Raw genomic sequence first — 15131 nt, 5'->3', positions numbered from 1 at the left:
GCACAGCCTGTGAATTAAAGAGGTGACTGAATGGGGATTTTTGAGGAGAAATGAGTCCACATCCAAACCGTCAGCCCTGTGTCTCCCCGGCAGTGTTTGGTTTGGGCTGGATGGCTCAGTCCTGCTGTGCCCATTCTGGTCCTGAGCTGTGCTCGTGGCCCCGGCCTGTTTCATGTCATATATGTCTGGTTTTATCGTCTTAATTTGGAATGCAAATCGAATGCCATGGGTGACAGCAAAAAAGGTTTCTGACTGTTTGGCCATCACTTTGGAGATATTTTCTTGGCCCTGAGCGATGAGGAGGATAACGTCTGGAAGAGAGGGTGAAAAATTCATGCTCGAGATGTGTTTCCTTGAGGAGCTGCAGGGCTTTTCCTTGTGCAGGTGTGTGTTTGTGTGCCTGTGTGAGGACAGGTTATTTACAGAATTGTTTTAACTACTTAAAGTGCAGGTCAGGTGATTAACCTCCACTGTCTCTTCTCTTAATTTCCTGAAACACCCCATAGCCCTCAATGTATGAGGGTACTGTAAATCCTGTCTTTGGATTTCATTCTTATTTGAAAGGGACATGTTGCTACAGAAGGGAGGAGATGCAGTTAACCGTGGCTTTGGGATAGTGGGGAGGTCATCAAATCAGTCTATCTCAATTTTCTGCTTTGGCAGAGCCACGTGCCCAGCTTCCCCACCTTTCTCCTCACATCTTCGCCTTCCTTTGCAGCCCAAATCCTGTGTATTTCATCCAGACCTCACCAGGGGCTTGTTTCTCTCCAACAGATCTGTATCATGATGGAAATGAAATGAAGGAAGGGACTTTGCAAACAGGCAAACTGACCTTTTCAGCCCAGCTAGTGCTTGATCTGAGTTTCAGATTTCGTAAACAAAGCAAGGGCTGAATGTCATGCAATGGCCTCTTTGCAAATGAAACACTTAGGAAAAAATCCTGTGGGAGTGAGAGGCTCAGCCTGAGACTCCAGTGAGCCTTGCCCATGTCCTGCCTTCACAAGTACAGTTGCTTCTAACGAGTGAGGTATGCAAGGTGCCAGCCATTCCCTGTGGTTTCACCACACTTGTGGGCCAGTTGGAGTCACTGACATTACAAAGCTAATATTTACAGGTGGGAAGTCATCCAGGTGGGGAGGCAGCCGTGGTGGAAAAAGCCAAAATATCCTTTCCACTAGGCAGTTGTGGGAAGCCACAAGTGTGCCAGTGCTGTGTGGGTGAAGGGGGCACAGCCAGGGCAGCAGAGGGAACACTGGTTCATTTTGGTCCCTTTTCCAGAGGCCCTGGCACCCTTTCCCGGGAACTAAGATCACGGAGGGCCAGGTGGGGTGGTCAGCGAAGGCTGTAGGACCTGGGGTCAGGAATTGAGGAAGTCCTCTGTTTCCCCTGTAAGATAGGGATACTGTTGTCAACCCCTGTTTGGAAGATGGAAACTGAAGTGACCCAGCTGAGTGATTTGACCCATGCTGCCTGGAAAGCAGAGCCATGCCGAGATCCCTCTTTTTTTCAGTTCTGCTTTCAGGATGCAACTTTGTCAGCAAGTAGCAATCAGAGATGGATCTTGTGGGAACCTAGAGGCTCTTGCATTACAGATCTGTTTGGAGGTTAAACATATGGACCCACACGCACACTAAACTGGACTACAAGGCAAACTGTGGCAAGTTTCATATTTACTGCTGAGACTATCTTGTATAGCTTTCCAAAGGGAACTTAGGGTGCTGTAGAAATGCCGTGGTTACTGTTTGTTCCACTCTGCCACCATGGAGGACATATGATGGGAGGGAGGAGGGTAGCCAGAACACATATGCTGTTGCCAAACAGTCCTGCCTGGCACATTGATCAGAGTAACTGCTTTTAGGCTTATCTGGCTCCATTTTGGCTTCATGATGGGGAAGCCACAAAACATTCCATGGTAGCTTACTTTCCCCATCTCCTCTGGCCGTTCCCAGCACTTCAGGAGCTCATTTAAGCATGGCATTATACGAGCCTCAGTGTGTCTTGCCTCATTTTGACTGGTGCTGCGGGTGTTACTGCAGTCTCCTGCTCTTTAAGCAGATGTGGTGCCACTTGTGGGTCCCCCAGCAGCCTGCAGCACAGCCCCAGCCGGGCACCCTGCACGTGCCTCAGCTCTGCTGGGCCTCTCTCCAAGAAAACTGAAGGAGGGATGTCTTCGGCAAAGCATTTTGTTAGACATCCTTCAGTGTCCTCCAAAGATAAAGCTTCAAAGCAGAGCTTCTGTCAATCCCACCTGTCTGACTTCATCTTGTTCTTTTTTTCTCATCCCACCTCTGACTCCAGAGCAGACTTTCTGCTCCTCTGAGACCCTTGGGAGTACTGAGTGTTTGGTTGTAAAACTTGATCCTGGCTTCATTGACACCCACTTACTTTCCTAAAATGTCTTCACACTGAGATTGTGCATAAGTTCCTTCACACTCTCATGCAGACTTTGAAGGCTTTCAGGTGCTGCCGCCGCCTCTGTCTTTATCGTTCGTCACCTCATTTTGCTCTTGGACTCCAGAAGTCGTCACAGGAGCTGATGGCTTCACTCCCTGGCTCGGGAGGACTGTTGCTCAGCGAGGTACGTCTGGTAGGGCTATCCATCTGCCTTCTCAAGCTGCGGAGACCTGCCATGGGCACAGTGGACTCCCAGGTTTCTTACATTATGTCTGGAGAGCACTTTGACATCTTGGTAGAGCGTTTGCAGCATCATTTCATGATTTCCATAGCAGTGATGGTCTTCCTGTCAGCTTTGACAGGTATGCTGGAGGGGGTTTACTTACTGGGGTCTGGCTCTGTTTTGTCAAGGCTGTAGCCTATCAAATGTATTCGCTTGCTGCCTTTATTTCCTTTCCACTCAGTGAGGTTGAGGTGTCCTGGAGAGAAGAAGTTTTGCACTATTCCAGCTGTGCTGGGTTTTCCCCTAGGAAGGTATCTAGGGGACAGCTTCCAGTTCAGGGGAGCACAGACTTGACTGCTGGGCCTTCTCACACCAAGATGTAGACATTGGTGTCAGGTCCAGTGGCTGCAGCATCTGCAGGGAAGTAATGAGGCAACCTCTGGTGAAGTATATTTTAACCTGTGTTCTCAGGTGTTGCATCATGAATTAACTATAATGTGAAACATAAACTAGTCACATGATTTACTGAGGAAATCTATAATATCTCTTGTCTTCACTGCAATTCCTTAAAGTGGGAGATGGAGGTGACCCCGAAAGAATCCTTCACTGAGGTGTAATCAAGGATTAAAATGTAAGTGTATATATTTGTCCCTGAGATTTTGCTTCATGTGCGTACAACCAGGAATATGTCAGAGGAGTCTGCAGCTTGTTACTCAGGCTCGTGGGCACCTGAACCCACATCAATAGGATGAATAAGAATTGCGATGTTTCTAGCTTACAGAAGATATCTAATAGTAGGGGTTTGTGGCTTGTAGTGGATATCGAAGAGTGGAGTTTTGTAGTGGTGAGATGTGAAATTGTGGTCACTGAGCAGTGAAGGAAAGGCTTGACTCCTTTGTCTATAGAGACAAAATAAAAGACAGCACAGATGGTTCAAAGGGAGATCTGTGGCTGGTGATGCCTTGTATTCACTAATTCCTAAGAGTTTGGTGTTTCAGATGTATAGCATGCTTATTTAAGTGGTTGCCCACCGTCCAAATCCAGCTCATATGACATTGTCTAGTGACCCACCAGATGTGACGAGCGTGGGCGGATGGGGCTGGAGCAGCCTAGATATTTCCAGGCTCCGGTGCAGGGTCTGGCCCGGGGTGGTGCTGCCTCGTTCAGTCTGTGCGGGACATGCCAGGGCTCTGGGTGGCCCATTTCCCACCGAGCTACTCATGACAGCTCTCACCTGGGATGGCAGGGATGCCTCCCAGAGCATACAGATGCAGCATGGATAGCTCTGCCCATCTCACAGTCTCCATGCGTAGCCCTGGGAAGGAGATGCTGCCCCTGCAAGGACCGTGCACCAGAGAGCACCCATCTCCCACCACCCCCAACACCGGAGATGTCGTGGAGGGGAAAGCGGGTGTGCGCCATCTCACTGACCTTCAGCCTGCATCAGTACATAGGCACCAAGCCCGGGCTTGCCGACTGCCGTGCTCCCCAGGCAGTGCTGGCTAGCAGCCCCGGCCAGCCCTTACCACCTCTCCCAGCACCTCCTCTGCCTGTGGGCAGGTGTGGTGGAGCTGGAGGCTTGGGAAAGGGGGCAGGACAGACTGGGCTGGCTCAGAGGAAGGTCTCCCCAATATTTTCCTGGCTGTGTCCTCTTCTCCCTGGTCAGCTGAGAAGGCTTTCAGTACCTAGCAGGCAAGTTGCCCTGGATTGAAGGAGTTAAAAGGGAGAGTGAAGAAGGGAATAAAAATGGTTTGGGGGGGTGTGAGATAGCAATATCCTGAGCCATATGCCAAAATAACCTGCTCAGGGCATCATAGGGAACAGCTGCCTACATCCCCCCATGCCCAAGAGTACTAACTGAGGTCCTGGTTGCTAACTTTTATCCTATCTATAAAGGAAAGTCATGGTGTGGAGTATGAAATAGTAAGCAGGGTTGCACTGCTGATGCTATAAATGCAGGAGAGGGATGTGTAGGAGGGCAGTCAGGGTGGTGGGGGGTTACAGGGTGTGAAGGTGATTGTGATCAGAGCTCCCTGGCCATCGCACTGCAGCAGGAGATACGCTTCTCGGGTGTGTGTGGGGTAGAAGGATGCTTGGCTTTGGGTGGTTGGTTTTGTTTATGGCTACTCTGTGCGTTGGAAAGACTTGCTTTTTCGTCTGGCCAGGGGATGTGGATCAAACGTGGCAGCTTGGGGCCGTGTGAAGCCAGGTCTGGAGCACTGCAGGGGACGAGCTCTGTCACATCTTTAAGAACTGCTGCGCACTGTGTAAGCATTTAGGAAACTACTAATTAGGACGAGACAGTTTTACTAGCAGGACAGGAAAAGCAGAGCAGGAAGGGAGGGAGATTTTCACCTGGAACGAAGGCTCCCTTGACATCTTCTGCTCACCAGGAACAGGAAGGAGCTGAGGCTGCTGAGGTCTGAACTCCGCTTTGCGGTTGTCTCCAAACATTCGGTAGAACAAGGGAAGGAATTTATGTAGCCTCCAGGGACATAAATTTTAAGGAGGTTCCAAGAGCGCAGTGGTACTGGGGACAATGCCTCAAAAGGGGCCACACAGAGGCCACTGTGACGAAGAGTGCTGTGCTTGAGACACAGCTGTTTTGAAGGTGCAATACATTAGCCATACCTGGCACATCCCCTTTTCACTGCCTTCTTAACCTGGGCGTGTATATGAGTTTGCAGGCTTGTGCCTCTCTGGGGAGAAGTGGAAGATATTTATTTCAGGAGTGTCTTGTGTGCATCATTTATATGCTGAACACATGCCATGTGCTTTCTACAGTATTTTTCAAGCAGGCACTGTCGTTCTGGCGGCAGTCAGCAAGCAGTCTCTGGTTACAGAGCACTGGCAGCTCTGCAGGTACTGCAAAAGGTCTTACTGCCTACTTAATACAGGGTAGGGGCTTGGTCTCTTGCCACCACAAAGGCCACGTTTATAAATCAGCAGTAAGTGCTGGGAGTAAAGCAGAAGAAAACATCAGTGACTTTCAAACTGTTCCTTCTTTAGTCCCCAAAGTGTATTTTTTGCCCTTTGGGGTGAGGTGGGTGGATAGGGAACTTTACCTCATTTGCTTTCCTGAAACCTGTTGGAAGTACAAGTGAGCCAGCTACGTGATTTGTGTATGCATGCAGAAGAGGGCCATCTGAATTGTAAATAGCACCTGCTAAATTATTATGAAGTGAAAGCTGACGTGGGAGGAGTTCTCAGGAAAAAAAGAAGTCAAGTCTTTTAATAAAAGTCATTCAGGCTCTTTTAACATTGTCCCCTGGCTGCACACTACATACTTCAGCTCATGTGGATGCTATGGGGAGTTACGTGAGTCGTATCAAGGACAGGGGAGGCCCCATTAAATCCAGTTACTATCAATTGTGTGAGAGCTTTAAATGGCTACACTAAAACTCATTATTAAAGAGAGGAACTATCAATTTTATTTAATGCATGGTGCCCAACCTTGATTCTGCTCCCAGCCCAGAGACTCACCATGCACAGGGGTGATGTAAAAATTAGACTTGCACTCTTCAGGGCTTGTATTTAGCTGTTGTGAAGTCCTGGCTGCAGCCTGACCGGCTAACTGGGGCTGTGGGAGGCTGCCCTGCACCCCTGCCAAGGCAGGGACCAAGCCTGAGCCCAGACGGGTTCAGCCCGTGTTGCCACTTGCCTTAGTCCAGACAAAGCTTTTGCTAGTGCAGGTGGGGCTGCTGAGCTGGGCTTCAGGTGAGCGGGAATGCTTGGTGGGCACAGCTGCTCGTCCTGAGCATCCTCACCCCCTCTGCTCCTGGCGGAGAGCAAAAAGGCAAGGAGCCAGGGGCCAGCCTTGCGCTGTCCTGTGCAAAAAGTGGCAAGGTGTCTGCTAGGACAAGAGAGGCCCAGCCTCGCACAGGAGGTTTTTTGGCAGACCTGTGAGCGGGGGTTTAAGAGGACTTTTCCCAAGTGAAACAGCCCGTTTTCCGTCCCTCCGTGCCTTATGGCCCCTCCATCTCTCCAAGACCCCAGGAGTGAGGATGCTCTTCAGGAGCATCCCCGCTGGCTCTGGGGGATGCTCAGGGGGTGTCGCTGTCACAGGGGTTGGCTGGCATGGATCGCCCCATTACTGCCGTCTTGTTTCTTCATGGACGTTGTGGCAAGCTATTGTTGGCCTATGTAATCGAAAGGCTGAAGTTGTAAATCATATTACAGGCTGTAATGGGGAATTTGATCCCTGTAACAAACCATCCAACTTTTATTCACATTTATTACTATTTCTGCTATTGCCATGGAGTAAAGATCCTTTTTAAAAAAAAGAACATGCCACCAGCACAATTTGATAGTGTCCTCAGGAAATTTAGGGTTGTGTTTTTCTCACATTAGCTGCACAGGCAAATTTGCAATAAAAACGATTTTGCTGCAGAAGCCTTCTTTTCCATCACCAAGCTGTCAATCAGCCTGTAATTTCTTGGTATTGGACTACGCTGAAGAGCTGGCCGAGTAACTCTCCTTATAACATGTGCCCCTAAAACCTCAAATGTGAGAAAATCATTTTGGATGGAAGGAAGAAGATTTCATACTTCTTTTTTTAGGGGAAAAAGATATTTCTCCTGCGATGAGATGTAACCTTTGAGGAGGGTGGAAGTGGCAGCAGAGGAGTCCGAAGTCCTCCCTTTAGCCACAAGACAGCCCTGCTTCCTCCACCCCCTCTGTTTTTGGGGTACCAGGGTGGGTCAGTGTTTGTTCCCTGTTCCTGTCCCCCTGCTGAGGCTGCCAGCAGTGTTGCAGGGACAGCAAGGGGCTGGTTGTTGATGTGGAAACCAGTCCCTGACAACAGCTCGTTTCACCAAGGGGCACAGGCAGCCATCTGACGTTGACAACGTTGAGTGACTGCTGACCTTGTTTTTAGTGTCAGCTGATATCAACTGGAGCCCTGCCAGTTTGCACCAGTTGAAAGTCTGTGTCTTAATGGTGGCGATTATCCTGATTTTTACAGCGGTGCTGAGAAAGTTGCAGCTGCTGTGCTTCACATCCCTGACTTTAAATTGGGGTGCCTGGGTCTTCTGGTGTTATCTTTAGAGGAGCGTGTGAGAAGAACCTCTCTCCTTGTTCTGCGTCAATTGTTTTTTTCCCTTTTTATTTTGTATGAAGAGATATTGCTCAAGCACACCATGGAATGAAAGCCATAAAGCTATAAATTACACCTCTGCTAGGTCCACAATATGTTACCAATTACATCTGCGTTATTATTTGCGTCCAGGGGGAAAACATACATCAAACCAACCCCACTCTCCAGGCAGGTCGGTACTGTACTAGAAGGAACACCGTGACTCTTCTTAATCAGTGGAAAAACAAACACAGTTTCGGCTTGCTCACATATGATATTTGTGCCTGGGATGACAAGTTGAGTAATATTGCTGCGGTTCTCCGAGCTCACCGCGTGCCACATGCTACGGCATTCATGGCAACATGATCGCTCTGTGGAAAGGAGAGAGGAGAGAAAGCACTGAGAGGGGCAGGGAGCTGGGGGGGGCGTCTGAGGACCCAGTTGCAGGGACCTTGGAAATTGCTGCCAAGGAGGTTGGTGGGGGGCAGTTAATATGAATGGCAGCAAACAGCATCAGAAGTCACATTAAAGCCAGGGGTCACGTCTGCAAAGGAGGGCACGCTGCGCTTTGCAGGGCTTCGTTGCTAGAGCAGGGTTAGTGGGGTTTTGCGTTGCGTGTTCCAGCAGGGGTGAGGGTTTCCCCATGTGTCCTGATAGGGGTTTTCTTCTGTGTCTGCCTGTCTTCATAAATTCGTCACTGTGGCAGGGGTGAAGGTGGGGGTGTTGAAGCAAACTGGAGTGATTGCTTTGCTGGTTACTTCTGTGTAGCTACGTACGGTGGTTTTTGGCTCACCACAGCGGCCCTCTCCTGAGCAGTTCCTGGGCTTTGGGCTGCTGGGAATTAACTGGAAAATGGGTGTTTGGTGTGTTTAGGTGTGTTTGCTTCACCATGCTACTCAGCATTGGAAGTGTGGAGTAACATTCGTATTTTTCTATATGGGTGTATGTGTTTATGCATGCATGTGTGTGAGTGTGTATGTGTACATATAAGCTCCAGAAAATCTTCCGAAGAGCAACACGGACTAGTGGAGAATGGGTTTCTTTTAGGAAAGGGAGCCGAGTGTTAGATATCTCAGGTCTCCACATGAAGAAGTCATCCATGTGCACTGCGGAGTTTGTTGTGGTTTTGTCACTGAAGCATTCATTCAGCTTTTAACTTTTTAAAGTTGAAAACAAGTCAAGGTTATGTTTGTGCTTAATAATTCAGCAACGGTGCCAGCTCAGCATATTGTCTTTTTCTTCCCTATTCATTCTGGTTTATTAAAAAGAAACACTGACGACAGATAGAAGGGTGAAGGAGGCTGTGCCTTTCTGCTTTAACTCCCCCCGGGCACTGACTCCTGCCCCAGGAATCCCCATAGATTTGTGCCATTCACAATACCTTTGCCCCAGCAGTACCATCTCTACCCTGGGCAGGGAGAGCTGGCAGCACGTCAGGACTTAGATGTCCTCTTCTCTGTGGACCACATCTTTTTTTCTGAACAGGAGCATTTTCTGTTTCAGTGGAATATTACTCAGAATCCTTCAGTAAGTCTGTCGCAGTGATACTTTATTTTCACTTTGGTTATGAGGTGGTTTTCTTTGTTTGTTTGTTTGGTGGGGTTTTTTTTAATAAAGATGTAGAAGATCATTAACTCTTCTAGAACCAAAGAAGCTTGCAGTAAAATAGGTTTTTGTCTTTTCTTAAAAAGTAAAGTTCTATTAGGACCTAATTCTGCCACATGCTAATGTGTACGTTGCTTCATTAACAATGCCGTTCATTTCCAGGGGATCTGCTTTCCAGTGATGGTATTGTCACTGTGAATAAGAGTAGATGAACACAATTTTATAAATCTGGGAGAACTGAGAGCACACAGTGAAGTTCATGTTGTGTAACTCCCATCTCCAGTGTCCCTGAGCACAGACCAGCATTGTGCACAATTCCCACACGCAGACTTGGCAAGCAACCTGAAACATCATCTGCTGCTTCTGTCCTGGCTCCTCAACTTTGTCTGCACACCTCCATTTTGTCACGGTGTTTCATCTCCTGGTCCCATCCTGGCTCTCTACAGGCCACAAGCTACACAGTGGTTTTATGGGAATAAACGAAGGGCTTAAGTCAGATCCACCAAACTGTTTAATATAGGATGAGCCTGAGGATTTGAGATTTGGCTTCTATAGGCAGAATACTTTGCAGTATTTGACGTGAGTTCTTCCTGAGAGCTAGATATATTCATGGAGACAATCGGAATAGGAGTCTCTTTAGGCAGAGGAGGTAAAAATAACATTTACATTCCTGTTATTAAAAATGAGAAGGGGGAGAGCAAGACAGCAGGAATCTTGGTGGTTGTTTGTATAGTTCAATCAGGGATAATGATTTATTTTAGAGCATAATGTTTTATTTGTGTTGAATACATATTTCTGGAAGAACTTGATTCTTGTGTGTGTGTGTGTGTGTGTGCTGTATCTGAAGTCTGTATCCCATTTTCCCTTCCTGCCACTGAACAAATGAAAAAAGCTGGGGAAGGCATTTTGACACTGTGGTTTCACTCTGATGTTGTATTGCAGGTATGGCCTCGCATGTGCAAGTTTTCTCTCCTCACACCCTTCAGTCAAGTGCCTTCTGTAGCGTGAAGAAACTGAAAGTGGAGCCGAGTTCGAACTGGGATATGACTGGGTACGGCACACACAGCAAAGTCTACAGCCAGAGCAAGAACGTGCAGTCCTCCCAAGCAGCCGCCGCAGCAGCCGTCAACGCCTCCCTCCAGATCCCCAATCCGAGCATCCCTTACGAACAGACCATCATCTTCCCAGCAAGCACGGGGCACATTGTGGTGACATCCGCCAACAGCACTTCTGGTGTGGTTGCAGTGTCTGGGCAAACACTGGGCGGGCCACACAACCTGATGCGTCGCAGCACTGTGAGCCTTCTGGACACCTACCAAAAATGTGGACTTAAGCGCAAGAGTGAGGAGATCGAGAACACAAGCAGCGTGCAGATCATCGAAGAGCATCCACCAATGATTCAGAACAATGCCAGTGGGGCCACTGTAGCCACCGCCACCACCTCCACGGCCACCTCCAAAAACAGTGGTTCCAACAGCGAAGGGGATTACCAGCTGGTGCAACATGAGGTGCTCTGTTCCATGACCAACACGTACGAAGTGTTAGAGTTTCTTGGCCGTGGAACCTTTGGACAAGTAGTCAAATGCTGGAAACGTGGCACTAATGAGATTGTGGCCATCAAGATCCTAAAGAACCATCCTTCCTATGCCCGGCAAGGCCAGATTGAAGTGAGCATCCTGGCTCGGCTGAGCACAGAAAGTGCGGATGACTACAACTTTGTCCGCGCGTACGAGTGCTTCCAGCACAAGAATCACACGTGCTTGGTCTTTGAAATGTTGGAGCAGAACCTCTATGATTTCCTAAAACAAAACAAATTCAGTCCCTTGCCCCTTAAGTACATTCGACCAATTCTCCAGCAGGTAGCAACTGCCCTAATGAAGCTGAAAAGCCTGGGACTGATTCATGCTGATCTCAAACCAGAGAACATCATGTTGGTAGACCCATCCCGACAGCCATATAGGGTCAAGGTCATAGACTTTGGTTCAGCTAGTCATGTGTCTAAAGCTGTGTGTTCTACCTACCTTCAATCCAGATATTACAGGTAAGAGACTGGGCTCATGTAACGTTACTAGGAGAAGTATTTTACCTATGGAAATTTTCCTACATTCCTGTAAATGAATGAGAGTCATCCCTTAATCCTAAACTGGGGTGGCTCTTAGAATGGCTTGTTGGTGATGATAGGAAAAAATGGTATCCTGACCTCTTGGAGTTTGCTTGCATTGAAAACCATTGTAAATTTGTAAATAACCATAAAATGTTGTAAAAATAGAGTTTGCCAGTTACAATTTAGAAAGCCTTTCACCTCTGTCAGTACTTTGTTCTCTCTGGGACTGTTTCCAGAAGATGGGATGTATCTGGAGAGTCTACATTTCCTTTCCAAGTCAATGCAAGTAGGTTCTTGGTTTCAGAAAGACCTTAACCTAAACAATCAGTCTGTATTTCAGATATGTCTTCCAGTCTTCACTCATATGTGAAACCAGGGACTTTACAAGAATAAGGTTGGCCCACAGGAAAACTGTATGGATGCAGAAGATGCTTTGTCAAGGAGTAGTTTTCACACAGGCTGTGGAGCTTGCTGGAGTCAATGGGAGGATTCTGGCAGGCTCTTGTCGGCTCTGCTCCAGGCAAGCAGGCAGCCTGGCCAGGCTGGAAACACCTTTCTCCATGTGGGAAGCTGTTGGTAGGGATGAATGAGTATTGTCAGTAATTTGGTGTTGGACTGAGGACCTGTCATGGACAGTCGATTCCCACTCACAGTGCTTTTAACTGCAGGTGTGTTACATGCTAGGATGGAGTTCTGACCTCTGTGTAGGCATGCCCAAAGCGAAATGTGTGAACCAGCTATATCCCTCTTCAGTCTGTTGAAGTTTCATCAAAGCAGTCTCTTCTCATAACCCCTGGAAGGTCATCCTCTCCCTCTGTCTTGACTCCAAGACACAAAGTCTGTCTGTAGATGTTCTCCTCAGACCCTCTCTTTGGTACCAGTCAGCTTGATTCAACATGCCAAGGACCGAGAAAAGCAATTCTACTGCTACCTCAGGGGTGGGGGAAAATAGGGGGGGAAAAGAAGGGAATTTGTCTTTAGATGACAGCTGAATTTAGAAATGTTCAGGCCATGTTTTTGTTGTTGTAATTCTGTGAAACAGGGGCAAAGAGGGAAAATGTGATCCTTCTTGATGACTGATTTAATGAAAATCAGTCCTGGCAGCAACCACAGCTCATCAGATGGGTTACAGAAAAGCAGGGTAGTTGCTCTGTTTGTAAATAGGAAAGAAATCTGTCTTATACATGGGGAGGACTGGGGGCAAAAAACCAACATGAGTTGATAACAGACCCTTTTCCTACTTCATAAACATCACAGTGGCAAAGCCCACCTGAGCTCTGAGCTTGGGAAGAGTTAATTTTCACTGGAACAGGAACTTTGACAGTGTAGCACTGCAGTAGCTGATTTTTATCTGCTTGTCCTTTGCTCTGAAGGAGGCCAGAAAAAAAACCCCAACCCTAGTTTATACCTCAGAAGAGGCTTATTAAATGAAATATTCTACCTGATGACAGTCCCATCCTCCAGGAGAGACATGTTTCTGTGGTAAATATGCAAAAGCTTTTAGGGTTGCAATTACCTGGCAGACTAGAATTAAAAAAAAAAAAAGATAATACAGGCATTTTGTTGTTGAGCTATCTGTGATACTGCATTAGCAGCCTAGGTCCCTAGCTGAAAGACAGAAGGGGCAGCCAAAATGAAATATGTGACAGAAAGCAGAAATGAAAGAGAAAAATGGTTCATTCTCAGCGACAAACAAGGAATATTTTTGTGGCAGTCTCTGGGGAGGAAAAGGCTTGATAAAATTTGCTTTTTATATTTTAAATGTTATTCCTGCCCAGTCTGAAGTTGCAGCTTGTTAGATCATAAGTTCTGTCTGTCTAATTCCACCCTTGTTTTCCATGCCTGAATTGATGGGAGGAGGGGAAAAGGGGCAGCAGCTCACCGGGAGAAAAAAAAAGAAAAAGAAAAATCTCGTTGGGTTGAATTACATCAGCAGGGGGCTGCTGATGAAGCTAAATTCAAGTCATGAGGAAAATTTATATTCTTCTTCATTTTCTGATGGGGAAAAATACAGCACAGAGTAAAGACCCATTCCACTCCAAAGAGAAGGAACTTTCATGCTAGGGGAAACACTGGGCTTTATAAAGATTTCATGTGTCTTCCATTTAATTTACACTTGTTTTGCTTGCTAGAGTATAAAAGACAAGGGGATGACTTTAAGAAATGGCACATTTAAGCTGAACGTGAAGGAAAAGCTTCCTCGGAGTAAAACCTCTCAGACTCTAAGCAGGCATGCCAAAGAAGTGACAGAAGCCCTGTGCCCCGTGCATTTAAGGAAAGACGAGGCAGAGCACTGGGGAATATAATGTAGAGGTCGGCTCTCAGCTGGAGGTTTTTTATCATGGGCTTTTGGGAGCAAATTCCCAGATCGTCCCCATATTTTATTAACAACTTGCTTTTTCTTCTCCCTCTTTTTTTTTTGTTTAACATTACTTGCAAGAATGTGATGGCCAAATCCTTTCAAGTGAGGAAAGTTGTGTGGGATCCTGCTCATTCTCAGAGCAATATAAGGCCTTTCCTCTTCCTATAAATGATAGGCCTATTTTCTTCTCCCAGAGGTGGAAGACAGAAGTGTCTGTAAACAAACTCTGTGCTCTTTCTTGACCCGAATCTGTATAGCCCAGCATAAGCTAAGACAGTCCCACGGCTGCTTGCAGACTTTACGTGAGTGATTTGCCGTTGCTGCCGTGTAATGTGCTCTGAAGACAAAGCGGATCCTTCAGCCCAGTTTCTTGTGAGAGGAACGGTGGGCAGACTTGGTATTGTGCTGCTGGTGCAGCTCGGGGGCCCTCGCTGGGCGCCCCAACATCAGCAACGTTTCTGTCCCGCCGGGGATGTTTCTGTCAGACTAAGCCAGTGCTCTCCAGAAGGATCGCGATGGTATTGAGGTGGCAGGGTGGGACAGAAGGTATCAAAAATGGTCATCAAAATGTCTTTAGTCTAGCAAAACTTAGCTCCCATCCCTCTCAGAGGATGTAGCCTCCTCCAGGCTAGATCTGCTGCCATAATTGATACTCTGGAGATTTTTCTCCCTCGTTCCTGACTGTAGAGGGGCCCGAGAGAGGCAGGACACGCCAGGCTAAGGTGGGCCTTGCAGGAACACCCCTCGCCATGGAGAGTCCCCCTCTGGGAGGGCCGCACCATCACATCCCCAGTGCCTGCCCCAGGCCTCTGGCGAAGGGGATGAACACCAGCCAGAGCCTGGCGGGGTGGGGGGACAGGCGCACCCTGGGCCCTGCCACTGGCTCTGCACCGAAATGACAAAGGACGTCACAGCCATTGTGAGAGCTTAAAGCTCCTGGTCCTGAGTCCTTTACTAAAGGGGAATGACCCCAGAGCAGATGGGGAACCAGGGATAGGGTCCTCTGACCCACAAGGCCCACACCACCACATCTATCCCATCCCCGATGGTGGCGCAGCTCTGGCACCGTCGCGCTCGCATCGCTCCCCCAGCTCCCCGCCAGTGCTGGCGGGCCGCGCAGGGGCTCTCCTGCCCCATCCCGATTTTGTCGGCCGCTCCTTGCGCTGCTGCTCCAGCCAAGTCAGAGATTTTGTCAGTACTGTGGTCAGAGTTGTCATCTAAAAGGGGGAGTGCTGTGAACAGGATCAGCCTCCTTCCTCCCACCCATCTTCAGCCTGTGGTGCAAAACTCACTGTGGTACAAAGCGTTCCTCCTGTAGCATCCTTAGCCTGCGTGTGTAGGACCTGGCTGGTGGCCGTTCAAGCGTTCT

At 48.1% G+C, this 15131-nt stretch overlaps 1 protein-coding gene across 4 annotated transcripts in view; it reads left to right on the top strand.

Annotated features, from left to right (window-relative positions):
- Window positions 1-15131, top strand: part of HIPK2 (homeodomain interacting protein kinase 2) — a 133804-nt gene that overhangs the window by 33327 nt on the left and 85346 nt on the right. For all 4 annotated transcript variants that reach the window (XM_050896496.1, XM_050896481.1, XM_050896490.1 and 1 more), the window contains exon 2: window positions 10239-11337. In XM_050896496.1, coding sequence (XP_050752453.1) covers window positions 10239-11337 — 1099 coding nt within the window. The remainder of the gene's footprint in view (window positions 1-10238; window positions 11338-15131) is intronic.

This window comes from Gymnogyps californianus, chromosome 1 (assembly GCF_018139145.2).
Source record: "Gymnogyps californianus isolate 813 chromosome 1, ASM1813914v2, whole genome shotgun sequence".
NCBI lineage: Eukaryota > Metazoa > Chordata > Aves > Accipitriformes > Cathartidae > Gymnogyps > Gymnogyps californianus.
This window is presented reverse-complemented; position numbering and strand designations above follow the sequence as displayed.